This window comes from Megascapheus bottae, chromosome 23, assembly GCF_031878675.1.
Source record: "Megascapheus bottae isolate mThoBot1 chromosome 23, mThoBot2.hap1, whole genome shotgun sequence".
Lineage (NCBI taxonomy): Eukaryota > Metazoa > Chordata > Mammalia > Rodentia > Geomyidae > Megascapheus > Megascapheus bottae.
This window is the reverse complement of record NC_143531.1, coordinates 23,942,867-23,965,116: the sequence shown is the minus strand read 5'-3', so window position 1 is coordinate 23,965,116 and position 22,250 is coordinate 23,942,867. Positions and strand designations below refer to the sequence as shown.

The 22,250-nt window shown below is 43.7% G+C and overlaps 1 protein-coding gene across 1 annotated transcript in view; it reads left to right on the top strand.

The window, feature by feature from the left end:
• Arhgap10 (Rho GTPase activating protein 10) overlaps positions 1-22,250 on the top strand; it is a 176,414-nt gene that overhangs the window by 124,477 nt on the left and 29,687 nt on the right. The window contains exons 17-19 of the mRNA XM_090356869.1: positions 2,609-2,714; positions 4,397-4,556; positions 20,202-20,352. Coding sequence (XP_090212995.1) covers positions 2,609-2,714; positions 4,397-4,556; positions 20,202-20,352 — 417 coding nt within the window. The remainder of the gene's footprint in view (positions 1-2,608; positions 2,715-4,396; positions 4,557-20,201; positions 20,353-22,250) is intronic.

Genomic DNA, 22,250 nt, shown 5'->3' with positions numbered 1-22,250 from the left:
GACTTGGAAAAAAAATATGTGGGATGTCAAAGCGTTGGGCTGGGCTGGTGGGAGAGGAACTGGATGAGGAGGGGAAGTGTTGAGTCTGTTTTTCAAAGCCAGTAACACCATTTTGGGAAATGAAGTCTGTCTCTAGAGGGTGGCAAACAACTTTTCTCCAGCTTGTGCTTCTCAGCAAGTAATAAGTCCAAAAATATTGACAGCACTGTAGGCACAAAGCATTCAGAAAAATAAAAAATATATATCAAAATGTAAAATGTTATCCTTGACAACTGTCTTTTATTCCTTTGGAATTTTTGATCAGTTTTTCCAAGCTTCTGCTTTAAGTCAAAGCTGTGTGTGGAAATTATGTTTCTGCAGCTTTTATTTTCCCCAGTGTTGATGAAGATCTTGGTTTGGATGCCAGATTTAGCAATAGGCTGTAATTTGTCACCTCCCTGTTTAGACAGTTATGTGCTGGTTTTCACTGATAAATTTTGGTACCTCCAAAGGGTGTTTTTTAGTTAAGTACCATAACTTGATTATTTGTATTACGTTCACTGTTTTGCCTTATAATATCCTGGCCCTTGGGCTTCCTTTAGCAACAACTATCTCAATGTCTTCTTGTAAAATATCCTTCCTCATCCTCAGACACTGTTATTGGGAATATAAAGTAGGACGAGCTTCACTTTTCAGACATCGAGGGCACTTGGGAGGGCCACAGAATTGGCAGTGGCACTTGATGCAGAGAGTTATTAGTGACACATTGAATGAAATGGGTTGTTTAAATCAATCAATTATTCCAGATGCAAAGAGAACACTGATTGACTCAAAACCTGATTGGCTTGAACCTAACAGATACCAGCCTCATGTAGGGTCAGATACAGTGTGGCTAATTATTTCAGGAACCTGCTGATACATAACCTTAATGTATATAAATAAATGTGTAGATAATGATTATTTACCAAGTGAAGACATTCCTTGGATTGGCCTGCAGGTGTAGATCTCAGTGTAATCAGAGCCACACGCCCTCCTCCTGCATGGCCCCAGCTGTATCGGAGGGTGACTCCTGACTCCATCACACCATTTCACACACACACACACACACACACACACACACACACACACACACACACACACACACACACAGCATCAGCGTTGGCCAACACTTACACTTCCTGTTGCTAGCATGCTAAGACAGAAGCACTGTTGTGTCTGACTCCTTTTGTATCTCTGAGGAGATTCATCCACAAGCATGTAAGCATATGGTAAAGCAAAAAGGAGAGCCGGGGCTCAAAAGTTCTGAATTGAAACCCTCGTACCACCACTGTTGTGAAAGGCAGAGCCGGAGTGCCATTTCCAAGGTAGATGAAAAGAACATGTGAGTTCTCTAGGATTGCGATGAAGAAAATACTAGAACCTGAGTAACTCAGAGAGAAGCATGGACCTCAAATGGCTGAAGATGGCTCTTTTCTGGCACTTGCTCCTCCCATGGTTTCTTGTAACTTGTAGTTTTCCTGGGTTCGTGGAAGCCTTGAGCTCAGGGTCTGGCCACTGTCCCTGAACTCTTTTGCTCAAGGCTAGCCCTCTACCACTTTGAGCCACAGCTCCACTTCCAGTTTTCTGGTGGTAAATTGGAGGTCAGAGTCCCACAGCCTTTCCTGCTCTGGCTGGCTTTGAACTGCCAACCTCAGATCCTAGCCTCCTGAGTTGTTGGGTGCTACAGCCACCAGTTGCACATGAGCTAACCTCACCACCTGCCTTCCTTTTCTTACAAGGGCACTGGCTTCACTAGTGCTGACTTGAGCTAGCTAGCTACTTGCTAGGTCACCCCGTTAGAAGAACATATTAACTGTTACCTCACTGCATTGCTAGGGCCTCAACACTGCCGTTCCATGTTTAGGCCCTATCTGCTCTGCAAAGCCAGTCTGAATTGTAAACCTCAGTCCAGGGCCTACCAACACCTCCACTTCTTTCTCGTGGCTGTTTCTCTCTAGGCCTGTATTCTCCTAATTAGTCCAGGCCAGGTTCCTGAGACCTAGGGATGGTGTCTGTGTCCCAGAGCCCAGTGAAGTCACTCAGATCAGCCATGATAAGGCTGCTTACTCTGCCTTTTTCATTCCATAATGAAGACCCTTACCCACATTCTTTCTTCCTCTGAGATTCGCCTTCCTCAATCAAAGCAGATCCCAAGTTCAGCGTAGAGCTGCTCTGTTCTGAGGGGCTAAGGCCTAGAGTGGCAACAGCTCATTCTGACAGACATCATTCATCTCCTGACACAAGAACTTGTTGCTGTGGGACAGTTGTCAGGGGCTGTGCTCGAACAAGTGAGTGGGTGCCAGCCTCCGGGTACGTGCCACGGGAGAGGCTGCCACAGTCCCTCAAACAAGGAAGGCAGGCTGGTAGCTCCGGGAAATAACCTACTAGGAAGCAGGTATTGCCAGATTTATAATGCATGTTGGGCAGTAGATCATATTTTTTTTTCCTTTTAGTGGTGACAGAACATGGTTAAATGCTTTTTTAAAAAAAATTTGAACAGCTGAGCTGTTCTAGTGGTTGGTTTGGGAGAGATATACCTGGCTATATTTTATTAACTATCTTTTCCCCATCCTCTTTTTTTATTTTAAAGAAAGTGGCAGCCCAGAATCTCGAGTTAATGCTATCCATTTCTTGGTACACAAGCTGCCAGAGAAGAATAAAGAGATGTTGGATATTTTGGTGAAACACTTGACAAAGTAAGCCTTCTTCCCTCTTCCTCCTCTTCCTCCCGTTCTCCACTGTGTTGTGGGAGCAGTCTCGGGTGCTGGGGTCGGGCAGTGCCTGTGATGATGCCAGGAACCACAGCTGGCAGGGGAGGCTGCACGTCTGACTCACTCTGTGTGTCTTGGACGAGAGGGGTGAAATGGGATGCTTTCCTAAAGTTGTATAATTATTTGCTTAACATCCATTGCCAGCAACTCAGGGTTTGATTTGATGTAGAAGAGGAGAGTATTATATATTGCCCCATATACAGACTCTGGAAATGTGATTTTAGTCTGTTAGCAAATTTAGCTTGGTTTCACACCTACCTAACTGAATTTGAACATGCTCTTTCAGTTTGCTTAGTCCAAATGGGAGCAGGCATTTCTTGGGCTCTATTCTTTCCTGTCCATCTTTCAAAAGCAAGAAAAATCTGATAACTTAGGGGAAACCTGCCCATTTTATCATGACCCTTAAATCAGTAAAGCTATACAATTTTATTTTATCTATTTATTTAATTGCCAGTCCTGGGCCTTGAACTCAGGGGCTGAGCACTGTCCTTGGGCTTTTTCAAGGCTAGAGCTCTACACTTGAGCCACAGCACCACTTCCAGCTTTTTTCTATGGATGTGGTACCGAGGAATTGAAGCCGGGTCTTCGTGCATGCTAGGCAAGCACTTTAACCACTAGGCCACACTCCCGACCAAGCTATAAAATTTCAGAGACGGACATGAGAAATACCATTTCAGCACCTTGTACTTAGGGACTGGACATGGCTGTCCTTGAGCTTTTTTGCTCAATGCTCTGCCACTTTGAGCCACAGTGCCACTTCTATTTCTGGTGGTTAATTAGAGACAAGAGTCTCATGAACTTTCCTGCCTGGGCTGGCTTTGAACAGTCATTCTCAGAACTCAGCCTACTGAGTAGCTGGGAATACAGGCCTGAGCCACCATGCCCAGTATGTCAGTACCTTTAGTTCAAATAAGTAAACCGGAAAGTCATCAGGCACTGTGGCGTACTGGAGTTTCTCCTGTTTGTGGAACCCTTCATTATTTTATGTACAATACTCATTGAATGCCTTTGCAAGGACCCCAGTGTATATGCACTTGAATAAGGTGAAGTCCTACCGTGATGATGTTTACTTTCTCATGGAGACAAGATGAACAGATCATAATAAAAAAGTTCAGATGAACTGGGTGGAAAAGACACCCATTACCTTGAACGGAGTCTAGAGCAGTGTAACTGCACAAGATATGAAGTGAGACAGGATCTGGACTGAGACTGGAACTGAAGTGGCTGGGTTGTTGAGAACTGCCGACTTTGTCCACTGTGCAGTGGGGCCAAGGAGTGAAGCTAATTCCTCACTGACGCTAATTCTTCCGGAGGTGCAGTGCAGTCTAGTCATCTAGCCAGGCCCGTAATAACGCAGGGAAAGATGGTGCATTCTACGTTTTGGAGGTAGCAAGCATGAGCTGCAAGTGGAACAAGTGAGAAAAGGCAGAAGCAGGAAGGCAGGCAGGGCCTCAACTATCAGGTCCCGATGTTTCTGAGCCAAGGGAGACAATTTAAACCTCACAACGCTTTGCTTTCCAAGGAAGCACATACTTGGAGGGCACCGTGTATTCTGCGGTTACGGTCTTCACCTAAACGGCCCCTCCTCTCTCCCTCTTGAATGCTAGTGTTTCCAATCACTCCAAGCAAAATCTGATGACGGTGGCAAACTTGGGAGTGGTGTTCGGACCAACTCTGATGAGGCCACAGGAGGAGACAGTCGCAGCCATCATGGACTTGAAGTTCCAGAATATTGTGGTGGAGATCCTAATAGAAAATCACGAAAAGGTACATTGGATTTTTCTTTTCCTTTTATGAGTTCTGATTTGGGCTGGGCCCAGTGCAACTATCCTCTTCCTCTCTCCTGCCCACCTCTCCCTCCTTTTCTTCTCCCTCCCTTCTCTGTGTGATGAACCTTCCCTTCTCTTTTCTCACTGGTTCAATGAAGAAACATTTAACCGAGGTTGACTGTCTGCAGTGTGAATGTTTGCGTCGTTTCTCTTGAAGTTATTCCTGTCTCTCACTCGCTTGCATATCCTGGTGAGAGCTGGTCACGTTGGGCTTCTGAAGCTTACAAGAAAAGGGCAAGGCCAATAAAGTTGAAAGGAAGTGCACTGGAGGCACAGAACGGGGCTGGTCAGCTTTCTGTCACTGTGGCAAGATGGCTAGGGAGACAGCACCCTGTACAGGGGAGAGGCAGGCTTGTTTCTGGCTAACGGTTTCAGTGCGTGGTCATTTGGCCTGTCCTGGCCCTGTGATGACACCATATGTCATGAATGGAGTATGTGCTGAAGGATCTTCTTGCTTCATGGAGGCCAGGAAGGAGATGGGGGGAGAAGAAGGAGAGGAGGAGAGAAGAAGGAGAGAAAGGGAGGGGAAATGTGTTAGATCATAAAGTACTTGCTTTTTTGCTGTTGTTGATGCTGGTTTATTCATAAAGATCTCCAATTCTACTGATGTTGCCCCAAATGACAGGATCACTTTTTTTTTTTAATGGCGGAAAAATCCCATTGTGCATGTAGCTACTAAATATTATTATATATTAGCTATTGTGAATCGTGTGACAGTCTAAGTAGTAGAAATTAGTACTGTTGGATATTGTTACCTTGAGATTCATTTTCCAGGTGGCTCTTAATTTTTCCTCAGTGATGGACAGGCTTGTCTATAGCTCCTCTGAAGAGGCATCAGCAGAACTGAGTGTTTGGTAGCCAGTGGTAGGGAATTTATGCCACCATTTGTGATCCTCTCACACTGCCATTAAATCTCATTAGTGTTCACCAAGCCATCCAGATAGCTCCCAGGGAGATGGCTGCCATCCATTGTTAGCAAAAGGAATCATTAGACTACAAGGCTTGAAACTATCATTTGATTAGATCCTCATTAGGAGACCTTGGTACAACAGATTTTTGAAGACAAAGCCCCTAGGTCTTTCTCTTAGATAAGACCAATTCTGCATCAGGCTCAGCTTCTGTGGTCTTTTTTTTCCTCCCCCTCATTTGAAGCTAGGAAGAGAAGGATGTGATTTTCTGCTTGGAGTTAGCGTGCCGCTTGCCTCTTGTTAAGAAGGTGAGCCATTCTCACAGCCACAACAGAGGGCACTTTGTAAAGCTGGGTGGAGGGCTTTGCTTTCCCTCTCTTCTTTTCCTGCTAGACAATGCTGTGGATGCTCAGCTGACATGAGGGAATGAAGGTTCCCTTCTGAGAGAGGAGCACTGAGCTAGGGACACTGAGCCCCAGCCCCTCCCCTGTGCAGCAGAAACTGGGGGGAGTAATGTCCACGTACACTGGTTGACAGCTCTTCACTTCAGCATCACCTCTCTCTCTTCTTCTTGTCCACGTTCACTCCCAGCTCTTTATTCTTGGTTTGAGGAAAACTTTTCTGCTGATGTGGGTGTCTGTGCAGGCAGTCTTCATATAGACCCACATACCCACAGCAGCCACTATTACAGTGGAACCCCACCACACATCCAAGGGGTGAGGGGTTCTTCAGTGCACTCCAGAGAGCACAGGAAGCCATGGATGGAGGTCTTTGAAATACTTAGGATAGGGAATGTTGAAGTATCCAGAGGGAAGGAAAAGGACTAGAATGGAAAGGAAGATAGGATGAGATTAGAAAAGACAAGAGAAGGATAGGCTTGCTCTTCTTCCATGAGTGTTTTTTTTTTCTTCCCTCTCTCCTAGAAATGTGACAGATGTACATCTAGTTAGACAAGTTATTAAAGCAAGGAGGGGAGTTCTTGTAATGAACACAAGAGAGCTCTAGCTGAGTTTTAGTTAGGAAAAGACCAGTTTCAGAGTTCACTATTTTTCTTAGTCTCTTTGCTAATTATTATTATGTTAAAAAATACATAAAATCCATGTGTATAGTATTTGATAGGAAACAACTCCATATGTTTTGGCTTCATTTCCGCATGCTACATTAAGGTGTTGTCTTGAAAGGAGCATTCTTGGGCCAGAAAAGAATAATAATAATAATACCAAAGTCTTCAAACCAGAAAATGTGTTTGTAAGGTGCAACTGGATACTCCTCGAGGATTTTCAAATTAGGGTTTTCTGCCATAGCGTTTGTGAGTTTTGCTCTTCCAAAGCATATGGGCAAAGCATTGTTTCCTGAGTGACTACATTGAGTCAGATGTGATGGGAGATTTGGTGGAATTAAATTCCGTGAGTCACAGTGAGGAAAGAATAGCTTCCTTGGATAGTGTCTGCGAAGGTGAATATAAAATGATATCAGATCTTTCCAGGACATAGAGGCTTGATACTGCTGTCCCCAGAAAGGCCTGATCCTTCATGATTTTTCCACATGCAAGATACCTGCTAACTTGACCCTGCGGGGAGCACTTGTGGGCAGAGTGAGGATCTTAGCAGTTCTTCGGTGGAGATCTTTTCCACCACTGGACCCTCTGCCTTTCCTCTTCTTCTCAACAAGTGTGGGAAAGGACTGTGGGTGCCTGGCACAAACACATGAAAAAGATGTAAGGAGGCAGAAACACCAGTTGCCCTGACTTGATTGCATTATATTGTGTATGTGTATCTTGTGATACCTGATTGATGGAGATACAAGGTCAATAGCATCATAAAGTTCGATAGATGGAATTGACTTCACAGAGGAGAAGGAAGTCTAGAAGAATGTATCAGTGCAGGTTCATGCCATGCCACACACCGTGGCATCCAGGTTACTGGAATAATTTGGCATAGAATGAAGAGTCTCTAGTTTTCACTTTCCACTTGGGTGATTTCCTTTGAAGACAGACTCTGCAGCAGGAGCCAGTTTTGTGAGCCTCTCTTCTGCCTGGCATGCTCAGTTTTGTGCTATCTTTGGGCCCCCGACTTTGTTAGGACACTGCCCTCTCCCATCTACCCTGCCAGTCCTTCCCTTTCCTAGCCTGATTTGATAGGGTCAGCGTCATAATGACCCACTCACGGTTGCTTGCTCCATTGTCTTCTGGATTTTTCTTTAAACACCTTTTGATTAAAAAAAAAAAAACTTATAAAATGATCTTTAGCTAGCAGCAGTCTTCAGCCAGGAGAGGTCCATCAGTTTCTGCGCTGACCTCCTCTGCCCATGAGCTACCCCATGGCCACTGAGAGTGGCTATGAGTTAGGATTGATAGAGTAATATGTTCGTAAGAGTTGATTGTCATCATTGTCTTCTTCCTTCTTCTTTTTTCCTTCTTTTTGCTTGTCTTGTGCTTGCTAGGCCCTGCTACCCCAGGGCTACATCCCTATCTGGATTTTTCTGCTGGTTATTTTTTTAGGTATTTTTTTAGCTTTCTTTTCTGGGCAGATAACTGGACTTAACCCACCCACCTCAGGCTTCCTGCCATGGCTATGATGGCAGGCATCTAGCAGTAAGCCCTCTGGTCCTCTCAAGTCTCAGCCTCTCAATTAGCTAAGATGACTGGAATCACTCATGGTAATGGTTATATGATCTCATATTTGTGGCTAACTTCTTTTCTTCCGTATAATTAACTAGTTCACCTCGTGAGCATTTGTTAAGGTGCTTCTATGTATCTTTTACTATATGGATAGCTACAGCACGTTTTAAAAAAATACTCTAGTATTAATGAGAAAGATAACCGTGGCTATAAGATCTGCAAGAAGCCTGTCATTTTCTTTGTCCAGCACTGTGGTAAAACCATTTACCCCCTATGACGTCTTCATGTTCTGGGCAACTCCTTGGTTTCCCTGGGAGATGTTTGCCTCTTGGAGTCACAGCAGTGATCAAGGCCCACAGGGGAGGAAACAGGTACACTCAAAAGCAAGATTCTTGTTCAGAATACTCCAATCTACTCAGGGAGGAGTTTTGACCCGGATGGCTTAGGGAACACCTGGCATTTCAGACCCTGGCGAGCTCTAGTTCCAACAGTTGGTGAATGTGAATCAGCCAGCCAGTGCTGGAAGGGTAGATGCTTCTTGCCTGTCTGTAGTTGATGGATAAAGGCAAGAAACTGAAGCTCAGGGAACTGAAATAAACTTACCCAGGGTCACCATGTTTCCTTTATTCATTTATAGCCTGTCTTTTTCCAAAAGGGATTTTTAGGCAGTTAAGCCACACAGTTAGAAAGTCACTTGTGGTCTTTCTAAGGTCCCAAGAAAAACAAGCCAGTATTTTTGTTTCCTTTTTAAACTTAAACGATGCATGGTGTTTCAGTCAGTATCCCTACGTGGATGCGTCCAAGTTTAAGTTGCACAAAGTGCATGTGTACGCTTCTGCTGGAATGTATGGGGTCCACAAGGAAATCCCAGTGTTTGATTGCTTAAGTCCTGAGCTTTATTTAGTCGCCTGAGCCACCCTTCCCAGTGCCTGGTGGTGCACACAAGAAAGTTCTTAAGCACGGCACAGCTGTGTGTGCTGTTTGCTCTCTTTATAATCTACTCTTAATTACCAAAAGTGCACATGGGCTGCAGATTGTAGCCCATGCCAGCCCAAGTCTCCAAAGCGGTTGGATTAATAGGTTATGAGGGAGATTTATAATCCTTTGTAAACGAGAGTAAGTCTGTGTTCATCTAAAGAAACAGCACACATCAGAAACATATAGCGTCTGGATGATAATCTCCAGTTATTCTCAGCATCTGTCCACCTCCTGCTCTAATTTGTGGCTGGGTGGCTCTGCTTTATTAGTGTATTGCAAATGGTGACATGGTGAGCATTTGTCTTTCCCCTCCTCAGCGTTAAGTAAAAGTTGAGGCCCTCTCCTTGTGCTTTAAGCACTTGATCTCTCTGGAATGCCATTTCTGTTTAGGGGGAAATAACCACTAAGAGGATTAATCATCATTTTCAAAAAGTAATGGAGGAATCAGGTCATAGGGGCTTAATGTGTTAATAAGCCCAAGTCAGCCGTGCGCTTTGCTGGATTGATGTGGAAAGGCCCTCAAGCGAGAATGGGTTTCTTGTGTGTAATCTTTTTATTTTGTGGTTCCTACTGGACATCATTTTGAGGGCTGCAGACACTTCTATGGTTTGGCCTTTCTGGAAGTCTGCCGTGTGCTTTCCTTCCAATCCCATGTTCTCTAACGAGCGTGTTGTCACGAGATTCTTCTGACTTCAATTGTTTCCCATTCTCCATTGTGTCCCATCCATGGCAACTTTTCCTCTTCATTACTGCAGCCAGCTTTTATCTTCTACATGGATGGATAATCATTGTCCTGCTTCCTAAAAGTCTCCAGTGCAAGCGCAGTGAGTTCAGAGAGCTGGACCCTTGTGTAATAGTCAGGTAACAAAGTATCTGGTCCCTTTGCACAGTGTGTGTGTGTGTGTGTGTGTGTGTGTGTGTGTGTGTGTGTGTACGTGCGCGCACTACAGACATCCACATGATTGATATGGATTATTCCTTTTGCTTTTTTATAAATACTTACTGTCCACTTAATTTCTAGAATAGATATTTCAAACACATGTTTTAATGTGGCAGAATAAAGATCTCAGAACCTTATAAATCCAGAATAAGTTAAAATAAAAGTTTAAAAAACCCCAACAAATAAAAAACAAAACATCAGCAAGATCTGGTATCAACAACCCTGGTATCGAATGGTAATCGAATGGTAATTGAATGGTAACTGAAGCCAGCCAACCAAAACTACCCAGCAGGGTGTCATCAACAACAACAGGAAAGGCCATCTGTACACAAAGAGCCTGCTTTGGAAGAAATACGGGTCTCAGAATGCGAAGGGATATAAACTTGTGAAAATTTGTTGCCATAAAACAAAATATTCAGTCAAATCCAAGTTCAAAAGTAAATTAAGTTTTTTATAATGGAGTTTGCTAAGCTAAGAAGACAGAATGATGCCCCAGATAATATTTCAAAATATGGTAATGAGTTAAAATAGAAATTATGAGAATCAAAAGCTAACCAACTTAACTGCCATGGATGAAGCAGTCACATTCAGTAAAGAGGAGGAAGGTAGGCAAGAAGACAAATGTGTTGTGAGCTATGGACCTAGGTGTAGAGAATGGAAATATACTAATAAAAAGAAGGAAAACTTCCTTTGAATCAGAGGGACCACTTATTTTGTTTCACAAATGTAGTCGTCTTGAGCAGGATGGAAGTTACTTGAGGAGGTATACCAGATTGCCTCATCTTCGTACAGCAATGAGAACATAGTGGAATAATCATATTTTTGGCTACAAAGAAAAATCCCAAATAGTGTAAGGCAAAAATAATAGAGACTCTGACCTCAATACTCAATCTAAATATTTAATAATAGTGTAAAAACATTTCATCTGGGAGTTTTAAAGTTTTCAGGATACAGGGTATCAAAGTAGAAATTTACACAATTTTAGAATGTCAGGAAACAGTATTATGAGAAGAAGCATCTTAGAACTTAAAGGATAAGGCCAAAAATGATATTGTAGCCCTAAGTAAATGTTTAACTGAGCCAAAGAGAATGAAAAGAATGAACTCTACTCACGCACTACCCAAATTAGAAGAAAATAAATATAAAGGCAGAAATTAATGAGCTAAAGAGAAGAGGAGGAAAAAAGGCATTTAAGAAAACATTTTACATTTTGAGGGGGAGGTAAAAGAATTTCAAGTAAATCAAAACAGATTTAACCACGAACTTGGCTGCTCAGAAAGAAAGAGAATGGCAGAGAACACTTGCATAGAGAAATAAACAGTGTGGAAATTAACCAGGATTCCAGTCCTCGTATTGAAAATCTGAATGAAATTAGAGAAATAGTGATGAGAGCCACTGAGAAAAACCTTCCAAGAACAACCCCGCTTTCCCTCCAAAGTACCAGGCTCAGATATTTTCACAGGTGAATTATTATTTGAAATGCGGGAGAAACAGTTGAGTAGATGAGTATTTAAACTGGATCACAGCTCAGTGAAAGGAAACGAGTTTCTTTTTATGATGCTAGCAGGGCAGTAAAGCCGGTGCGTGTGGAGGATAAAGTTATAGATCCATTTTCTTAGGATTATAATGCTGAAATAGTAAATGGCAGTAACTATCGGCAGTGACTTAGCAGTTGAATATTTCAATTTAAGCTGGGTTCATCTCAACTGAAGCTGTGGCTCAGTATTAGGCAATCCATGAATGCACCATATGTTAAGTCAAAGGGGGAATATGTTTCAGCTGGTTCATAGAAGCGTTCCTTGTACACTGATGCCTAGCATAATACTTCCATGGAACAAATTGTAAGTACTTTCAAAAAATATTTCCAAGTAGGTGTTTTAATCTTGAGTACTATTTTTAATTGTAGAAATCTGCAAAACTAGTTTTACAAAATGTGACTCTGGTAACTTACTTTGGAAATACGAGATCAGAAGAAGGGAAAACAAAGAGGATATAGAAATCCTAGAGGGGGGGTGGGTAAGTGTTAGAAAACTGTTCCCCTGCAATGAAATCGTCACTGCATCGTATCAAAATGGATGGCTCCCTAACATACGAGGATCAAAAAACATGGTGGGGTGATGGGTCCTAATAACAGAGCCTTCCTGAAAGGTGAGTTGCTTAAGGGTGAGTCTGAAGTCAGCAAGTGAAGCACACTTGTTGGACAGAGTGTTCATTAGAACATCTTTTCTGAGACAGTTTGGCACTGTAGTATAGAGAGACAGACACCACAGGCTGGAGGCCGGGGCACAGCTGGGTAATGGGGGAAGATTCATGGATGTGTACCAAAGTAGGTAGCAAGAGTAAGTTGTGTACCTGTCACAGCAGAGTAACCACTGTTAATAAAGTGGTTCATGTCCTTATCAGAAAGAAGGATACATGCTTGAGGACAGGTAGGTGTGGCCCCTGAGTTGATTATTACCCAGTGGATACACAAAATGACACATTACCTGGCTCCCCACTCACGTGTACCCCTGCCTATCAAAACAATGTAGTTCAGCATTGAATGCAGTCTGTCTGCCACATGATACTTGACAGTCACTCAAGCTTTTACAGAAATACATAGAACATTTATTGCCTATTAATGCAAAAATCAGAACACCTTTTTATGAGATGGAAGGGTTCAACCACTTATGTTGTGATTATGAAAAGCAACACCTGGTCGCCCATGAAGAGGGTGAGGTAGACGTGAACATCCCTGGTGATGTGGTGTCATAGCCCAGGCCCTGGGAAGGGGGTGGGACTTCTCCCTGGAGTCTCAACAGCAGAATATGCTGGAGGTGATGGTGTTCTGATATGGAAGACTCTGCCTTAGCAGACAGGAGAGGTTCTCTGGCTGGACACAATGTGAACTGGGGTGTTTGGAGGGCTACGGGCGGTCTCCTGCAGAGCAGCAGTGAGTCCTGCCAGCAAGTTGAGTTGGTGTGGAAGCAGCCGCTATCAGAGAGCAGCATCTTGTGTGCAGCTGGCAGACCCCTGGTCCATGGTCCGGGGAGCTGAGTCTCCTGAGCAGGGGACCTAGCTAAGCTGTTTTTGGACTCCTCACCCATAGATCCTTCGAGGACTCATACTACCTTATCCACAGCGTGAAGCAAAAAATGCAGTCTTAATGAAGGAGCAGTGTGTGCAGAGTGTGCCTCATGGTCGACGTAGAACCTTTTCTGATAATGTTCTCCCGGGTGCTCGCTTGTTGCTGAGATGTAGTTTCTGTTTGAATACGGGCAGGGGTTCACTGATGAAAACCCCTAGCCAGGCACTGTTCTCACCCATGTGGAGAGCTCCTGACATTGGGTTACAAGAGCCAGAGGTGCAGCTGTGTTTGGAAAAGTGCTGTCTTCTGACTTCTCTCCAAACGTTTGCAGGTGCACGCGGATGGAATGATACCTGGAGCGATTTCAAAGGTTTGCAAACCAGCAGCACAACATTTTGGGGACCATAATGGGGAACGTATGTTTATACCATGAGTGTGAGAGTGGAGCGGCATTGACTGCATTTGGAGGGCTGCCTTTATGTAGACTGGGGGAAGTTGTTAGGGGCACACAAAACCCTCCTTAACGCTCATGTTCTTATCAGTCCTTGTTTCTACAGCTCCTTCTTCTGACCTCTGTTAAACCCAGTGTACATGCTGCTGGGCTTGATTTGGAGTGATGGCCATGCTGTGTCTTCTCCTTCATGCAGTCTGATTACTAAAGGTGCTTTATTGACAACTCAAGGCAGACATGGAAGTCATCCAGTGGTGATAGTAGTCGTGTGTCTCTGTGCCACAGAAATCAGTTTTCCATGGGACTTGTTAATAGGGGGTCTGAAGATGTCTCTGGAAATGAGACTTTAAAATTTGGAAAGAATTCTAAGAACTCTACCAGTTTCATATATTGTAAAAAGAATGTGATCTCTTTAGTTGTAAGTCTAAGTCGAAGTTGTGATTCTTTTTTATTTTTAAGTTATAGAGTTATAGTCAACCGGTGACGCAGTCAAGCCTTGAGTCAGTGGTGTGAATGATCTCAGAAATAGAGTTTTCTCTGTTCTTGTCCTCCCTTACTCCTGCTTCCCATGGGGAGGGTCTCATCATGATCAGCCGGGCCCTTGGTGTACTCCAGTATTAGTTTTGGGGACCGGCCTCATTCCCCACCTCGCGGAACAGGAAGCATCCTCAGTGCTCATGGGGGAGTCATTCCAAGGTCCCCAGACCCCAACTCCATGGATGTTCAAGTTTGCTGGATAAGATCTAATATTTATATGTAACCTGCACATCTCCTCTATGTACTTTAAATCACTCCTCTTTTACATGCAAAGGTTGCCTAATCATTTTTTTTGTACCAGTCCTGGAGCTTGAACTCAAGGCCTGGGCACTGTCCTTGGGCTTTCCTCAAGGAAAGCACTCTACCACTTGAGCCACAGCACCACTTCTGGCTTTTTCTGTCTATGTGGTACCAAGGAATTAAGTCCAGGGCTTCATGTATGCTAGACAAGCACTCTACCACTAGGGCATGTTCCCGGCCCCTATACTGCATTTTTCAGGGACTACTGAGAAGGTAGAAGCAGTTTTTATTTTAATTTTTGTTTGTGATTGTCCTGGTGCTTGAACTCAAGGCATACCTGGGCACTGTCCCTAAGCTTTTGTGCACTCTATCACTTGAGCCACTCATCCACTTCTGGCTTTTTGGGTAGTTATTTGTAGGTAAGATTCACATTGGCTTTCCTGTCCAGGCTGGCTTTGAACCCCCATCCTCAGATCTCAGTTTTCTGAGTAGGGAGAGGATTATAAGTATGAGCCACCAGAATGGGTTTCTTTTCGTTTGTGTGTTTTTGTCATCAATAAGAACTATGGATATGGACCCCACAGATGCTGAGGGCCAATAGTTGGATGGAGGAGAATGGGTCAGAGCCAGCAAGATGGGAAATAGCAGTTGGCGGCCTGAGGCTGGCACTAGGGCCTGTATCTGGCACTGACTGGCAGTGTGAAAACGAACATCTCCTTAACCACAGGAGTCTCAGATTGCTCAGCTGTGAAGGAAGAGCTTAGCCTGAGGGGTAACAGGGATACTTTCTAACTCTGAGGCTCTGAGTTTTAATGAACCAGGACCAACATGAAGCCTTAGAATAGTTCCAGCCTCGAGGCTGAACCCAACTGGTATATTTGACTGTCACACCCCATTATCATTACTTGAATGTGCTCGCATCCACCCCTGCGTCATTGGGGGGCAGTGCTGGCTCAAGGCCGGACCCTGGAATGGAGTTTCCAGCACCTCCCGCACTGCTCGTGTGAGAATGAACCTCCCCAGGGAAGCCATTGCGAGTTACAGATTTCTTGGAGCTGTGTTGTCATACAACTCCAAGGTCGTGCGTTTGTCTAAACACTATGGATTCTGAAGCTGAAAGTAATACCTGAGCATTTTGTAAATGTGCGTTTTAGGAAGATTGGACATTGGGGTTTTGTCCCTCATTCCCAGGTTACGTTTTGTTTGGGATAGTCTGCCTTGATTCCCAGCTGTCTTCTGGGTATATTCCTGCCTGCTTATGGAGAGATGAAATGCTGAGAGATGAGACATCCCCAAGGATGTGCCTGAGGGGAGCGGTAGGCTGGCATCCACTCAGCTGGTGTCCAGCCTTACACTCAGAAGTCAGGACATCTGGATCAGAACTTTTCTGGATCGAGTGTTTGGGATAATGTCAGCCACGCTGCACGCCTCTGATTTTTACATGTGTTATTGGAAATACTCACACTATCGCAGTCCTTCATTTTGTAATAAAGACCAGTGGGGAAACATTTTGTAAAAAAGGACAGCCTCTCTTAATCTCCTTTCCCCACATAATTGAGTCCAGTGTGACAGGGTGAGTTGTGTGGCCTGGACACAGACTGCAGAGGCCACCCTTACTTCCTGCTGTCTGCAGCATGCTTCTGCCAGAAGCCATGCGCTGGTGTCCACGCATGGCCAGAGGCAGGATGTGGAGGCTTTTCAGGGTGATTTATGCACGTGGCTGAGCCCCACGGCCCTGTTGCATTCCTGTGTCTGAGGAGCCTGTGTCTGAGCTCGGTGCCAGACTTGTGTTTGGGCTGGCACTCCCAGGAGACCTGAGGAAGCAAGCACTTCCTTTCCTGACACGCCTGCGTGTGTGCTGTGTGGGGTTATCTGTTTGTTACTGGGTTGTGGGGTTTGTGTTTTTCTTAGGTTTTAAACACGTAGGGGTGTGAAGAAGTGTTTACTCAGAGAAAAGAAAACTTTCTCAAAGACTTGGTCTCTTGGTTCTCAGAGTTAGGGGCCATTGAAATAGAGCCACAAGAGCAGTTTTACATGTATGTAGTGGTCTACAACTGCAAAATCAGTGTTGTATCTAGAGATGGTGTGTCCTGTCAGCAGAAGACGGCACAAGGTGAACATTACTGTCAACGGGAGGCCAGCACTGCCCACCACAGGCCACATGAAGTCCACAAAAGTCACCTGCTCCACAGGCTTCTCAGACTTCTCATCAGCTGCCCTCAGCCTGTCTACCCATATTGAAAATTTGGTATGGTACACAGGGGATGTGGTAAATATCCAGAGGACCCTTGTCAGGAAGATGGGTCCCTGCCTCTAGAGTGCAGAATCAGACTGCCAGAAACCAGTTCAGAATCCTTTATAGCCATTCCTGGAGTTTCGGTGAGAATCTTAACAGTATAGCTTTGAGGTCTCAAAAAAAAAACAAAAAAACAAAACGAGAGAGCTGGATGCCATTGGCTCACGCCTGTAATCCTAGCGACTCAATAGGCTAAGAGCTGAGCACTGAGCTTCAAAGCCAGCCGAGGCAGGAAAGTCCGTGAGACTCTTATCTCCAATTAACCACCAGAAAACTGGAAGTGGCACTGTGGCTCAAGTGGTAGAGTGCTAGCATTGAGCTGAAAAGCTCAGAGACAACACCCAGGTTCAGAGTTCAGGCCCCATGACCACAGACATAGACACAGACAGACAGACAGACAGACAGACACACACACACACACACACACACACACACGAATTTAACATTAAACATTGGAAGATCAAATCAGCATAGCACAGCAGTGGAGGGCTCATGTCTCATTCCCCTGTTAGTTTTTATTTAAAATTTCCCCCCTTTGTTACTTCTTCTAAGGAAGTCCATGATAGTATTAGCTGCTGATTTTTTTTCTCTCTTGGAACTAAATTTTGTTTCATAAACTGTACTATTTTTGTCAGTTGCCAGCAGGGGTTTCGGAATCAGACTCAAGAGCGTTCTGATGCCAACTTTACCATTTAAACCGTAAGGTCTTGAGCTCATTCTGAGCATTTATTTGTATGATACAGGAAACAAATGCCAGAAGGTTGTTGAGAATGTTCATGTTGCTTCCAAGAAAGTCTTCTACCTCATAGGCATTTACTAAATGTTAAAGCTATGAAGTGCAGCAGGAAATAGTGTAAATGTAAAATTTCAAGACTAAAGTACAGAAAGACACAAAATGATGAGTTTAGGTTCCACCCTAGGCCTACTCTTAATGTCCCTTTCTAGGACCCTTTTGAATAACTTAGCTCAGAGCACTAAGTGTGAGGAATAGTCAAGAATTTAAGAAATGAGTAGTCTCTGGAAACAGTGATTGAGGTGAATGGGCGTCTGGGTTTCCTGTGAGCACAATACAAGCAGATGCCATAGCTCTGGCTACTGGGTGCCGGGTGCTGTACTAAATACTTGATGCGTTGGCTCATTCGATGCCTGTCATAACTTGAAATGTGGTTTGTGATTATCTTTATTACACATCTGAGGAACTGAGGCACACAATGTTAAGAAATGAACCTTCTCTTCCATCACTTAAGAAAGACGAAGCCATGACTGTACTGTCTCCAGTTAACAGCTGCGGTTTGGTCCCCCTACTAATCTGGAAGCTGATTCCACATGGAGCTTATTGAGGCAGTCCTTGCTAGTTAGACTCTTTGAACCATTGTCTATCTGTCCAGGATGTGGGATGGTCCAGGGAATTGATTGTGTATGTCTAGTGCCAATTTTTTTGAAATAATTTCCTGCTGTTCTTGCTTTGACTTTTATCCATCCAAGACAACTGTGGGATGACTGTTGGAATTCTTTGCCTTGGCTTCACACAGGAATGACCTGGGAACTTGAAAATGCAAACCAAAGAAAACTAAACAGCACAAAGCCTAGTCTTCATTCCCAGATATTCCAGTGCAAACTAGAAACAGTGCCTGAAGTCTGCTGGCATCGAGTCCAGTTTGGGCCCCGCACAGGATCTGGACTCAAGGCTGGCTCCCGGACAAGCTCGGATCAGTCTGAGAACATTAGTCTCGGTACTGTATCCCGGGCTGTTTGGTGATCAGGCTCTGTACACTGGGGCTTTCTCCATGCCTCCATCCCCACAGCCTTTCCAAGGCGTCTCAACCCAGCGTGGAGGAGGACAAAGGGATGAAGCGGTGCGCACCACGCTGCCTCTGCAGTCCATGTGGTCTTCAAGAAAGGCCTGCCGGGAAGGTTACTGTTTCTGCCAAGTGCAAGTGCTTGGCGGGTTCTGACTTTTCCATTGTTTATTCTTGGATGTCCTGTCTTCTGTATATGTCCCCTTTCTGGTAATGTCCTAGAAGCATCTGCCATCTTGGTAAAAAGCAAGTCTTGTAGTAAAAAAGCAAAATAACAACAACAAAACCTGTTCCATATGTTGATTGGAGACTTTTTTTTTTTCTGTCAGTGGGATCATGTTTCTTCTCTCCTTCACTGATCTCATTCTCTCCCCAGCCTGACTACAGTCTGGTTCCTACCACTCTAAAGCCATCTCTAACCGAGACAAGGACAGACAGCAATAAAGCCAGCTGTGCACAATATACTTTTCAGGCAGATAAGTAGTTCACTGTTTTTCACTGTTGGAACTTAGATTCTGTGAAAAACATGGTGTTAACAGGTTTTTCTGGTTGGAGCAGTAAATTAAATTTTCACTAGCAAATATTTGCCCACAGTAATTTAAATCACTTTTTATTCCATTTATACATAAGAGGGCAGTATGGTACTGTAAAGCAAATGCTCCGTTGAAATTGCTTATTTTTACTGCTCTATAATAGTTTTTAGGTGAGACTTTTCAGACTGTACAGTTAAGACTCTTACCTTATTGTTAGTTTTTAAGCATAGTACATGAGTGTAAGTGATATTTTCCATTCCTACCACAGGTCATATGTCTAATTTCCTTTATACAAATAAATATGCAGATGCCTTTATTGTGCATTTTATTTTTATGGTTCAAAGCTAGCTGGCTTGCTTCGTACTTCTGAGGAGCATGAAATGTCTGTTAAGCTGATGTCTTGACTGTATTTTATTTTGTGACTCTGTTAAAGACTCGGGGGTCCCCAGTGTTGATGGGGTGGAAACCTCTGTCCCTGAGTCTTGGCAGGCACAGATCTGTTATAAATCATCCTGGCACTTTGGGTTTTTCAATACAGTGCCCATTACTTTTCTCCAAAGAGGAGGGAAATGACTAAGCAAAGAAGCAGCATTCAATAATCATTAGTATTATTAAATGACAGTGTAGATAAATCAGGGTGCTCATTATGTTCTAGATTTCATTAATGGAAGGAGAATAGATTACAAGGAGTTGTAAGGTATTAAATGAATTGATGGAGAATGACCATCAATTACCAGAAAGGTAATCTCAAGCACAGACTATTCAGTAAGATGTTTCTGTTTATGTAGCTTGAGAAATAATCCAAGACCAGTGTTTTTGGCTTAAATATAACTGTGAAAATTTAATAAGATGCTTGTTATTAATACTGTATCCTGGCTGCTTCTACTTTTGGTGATGAAGAGCTCTGATGTTGTCTACTTCCAGTAAAAATAATTATAATTATGTACGGTTTTTTTGGGGGGGGAGGGAGGAAATATCTGAAGTGTAATGATTTGGTGGTGTTTTCAGTTAATTTCTGAGCAAAATCCTATGTTAAAAAATTAATAAGAGTTGTGACCTATTCTTCGAGGTTGTGGGAATGGAAGGGAAGTTTTGTCCCTGGGCTGGGGTGAATGGTCTAAATCAAGTGTGGTCTTTACTGGTTTGCCATAGCAGTCCATCCACAGACTTCCATTCATGGCCAACAACTGATGTCCTTTCTGTATTGATGGCAGATTTTCCGGACCTCGCCCGATACCACATTCCCTGAGCCTACCTGCCTGTCACCATCACCCCCAAATGCTCCACCCAGGCAGTCAAAGAGACAAGGCCAGAGGACGAAGAGGCCTGTGGCTGTGTACAATCTTTGTCTCGAGCTGGAAGATGGTAAGACATTCATTCTGTTTTCCCGCTTGAGGGGACATTGAGCGTGAATGCAACATCTCATGGCTGTCAAGGCAGGCTATGGTTTTCTGCCTTCTGGGTTTCCATTTCTTTCTCCCTTAAGATTTGTAATTTTTGAGATTAACAAGGAGGGTGCAGGGAAGAAAAATTCAAGTTTCAGTTTTGTGTTTGTCTTTATTATGCACGGTTCTTTTTTTTTTTTTTTTTTAAGACAGCTTAAATTTCTTTTTTGGGAGACTTGTGTGACCTCCTGTGAGGTTACATAACTTGGAGACGAATGGAAGGGAACTAAAATTAAAGCAGATCTTTTTTATGAGGAGCTGGTAGAATCTAACATGAACCATCTCAATTAAAGGCACAGGTCACCATTGCATTGGGCCTTATAGAATCTGCCCCCTGCTCACTCTGGTTGTCAGGCTTTTATTTCTCCTAAGGCACAACATGTGTGGCTTGGCTTTGGAACCAGGCTGAGTTAGCTGGGCTGCAATAGGACACCAGCAAATGGTGATTCTCATGTTTCAACCAAGCTGCCATGTTCCAGCTAGTTGTCCTGTGGCTGTATGGGTCTTCAGTCCTGCCAGTCGCTCCAGTTCATAGAGAGAGCCTGGAAATCTAAATTTCCAGTGCTCGTCCATTCAGATGAAGATTGTGAATCATGTTGGGGCCAATTCCTGGTTACTTGGTGGTTGGATGGTGTGGTTTTGATGTGGAGAATCAGGCGATCGTGGTGTGACATGCAGCCTGCGTTTTCACAGGTGTGCCTGGAACTGTGACTCCTGTCACAGCTCTTGCACGCATGAGCTTCTCCCATATTGAAGACATTTCCTGCATGTGACATCAGTCTTCATTTTCTCTCCTTTTCTCTCTCCACCCCCTCGGAGACTTTTCATTGATTTAGGACCCCTTTGAACTTCCAAGGGTTTACATTGGTTTGGAAGTGTGAGGAGACTGTCAGAGGGAAGAAGGAGAAGAGACTGTAAACAAGTACAGCACCATTATCCTAAGCATGATTAAACCTTAGTATCCAAGGGTCTGTGTGAGGAAGTGACAGCTGTCCTTCAGTGACTCGGACTCACTGGCGAGAGACTCCCAACACCCCCTGTAATAACCCAGGGCATGGGACTCTTTTGCTATTCCTATAGATTGCTTTGGACATGCATATAAGAGATAACAATTAGAGGTTTACCAGTCAAGCTCTTATTTTCCAAGGAAGAACATGCATCAGTTAAAATCTCCCAACTTCCCTTTAGGACATTAGTAGCTTCCACTTCTGATCCCAGCTGACCTTTTTTTCTTTTTTTCCCCTCTTTCTCTCTTTCTCACTTTTACTCTTTCTCAACAGAGTTGCTAATAAGGAGAAAAACTGGCTGGTTTGAATTGCACCTTCTCTTACATTACATCTGTCCCTGGTAGAAGTGTTAATAAATAGTGAAAGAAGCAACTGTTGGAATCAGAGGATGGCATAGGATAAGAGCCGAATTGGTTTAGGGGTCATGAGTTCTTTTGTTACTTCATAAGGAAGCGGCTAGAGACTCCCATATGTCTAAAAATCACATCTACCCTTTTGATATTCTTCAGAATGGAATCCAATTTATGGAGATACTAGTCTTTGTAGTACTGGCTTGCTAAATGATTTTTAACACCTGAGAAGGGTGATACTGGTTTGTATCAATGGCAAGTTAAGGATGGTATATCGTCATAGCTTTCCTAGCTTTAAGTACAAGAGTATAGTATTCATTTTACTTAATTTTAGGTAATAAAAAATGAATATAAATGTAATGCAGCTGGAGATGGGAACAGGGTCTTAAGCCATGCTAGACAAGAGTTCTACCACCAAGTCACACCCAAGCCCTGTTAAGGGAAAAAAAGTGGATTATTGA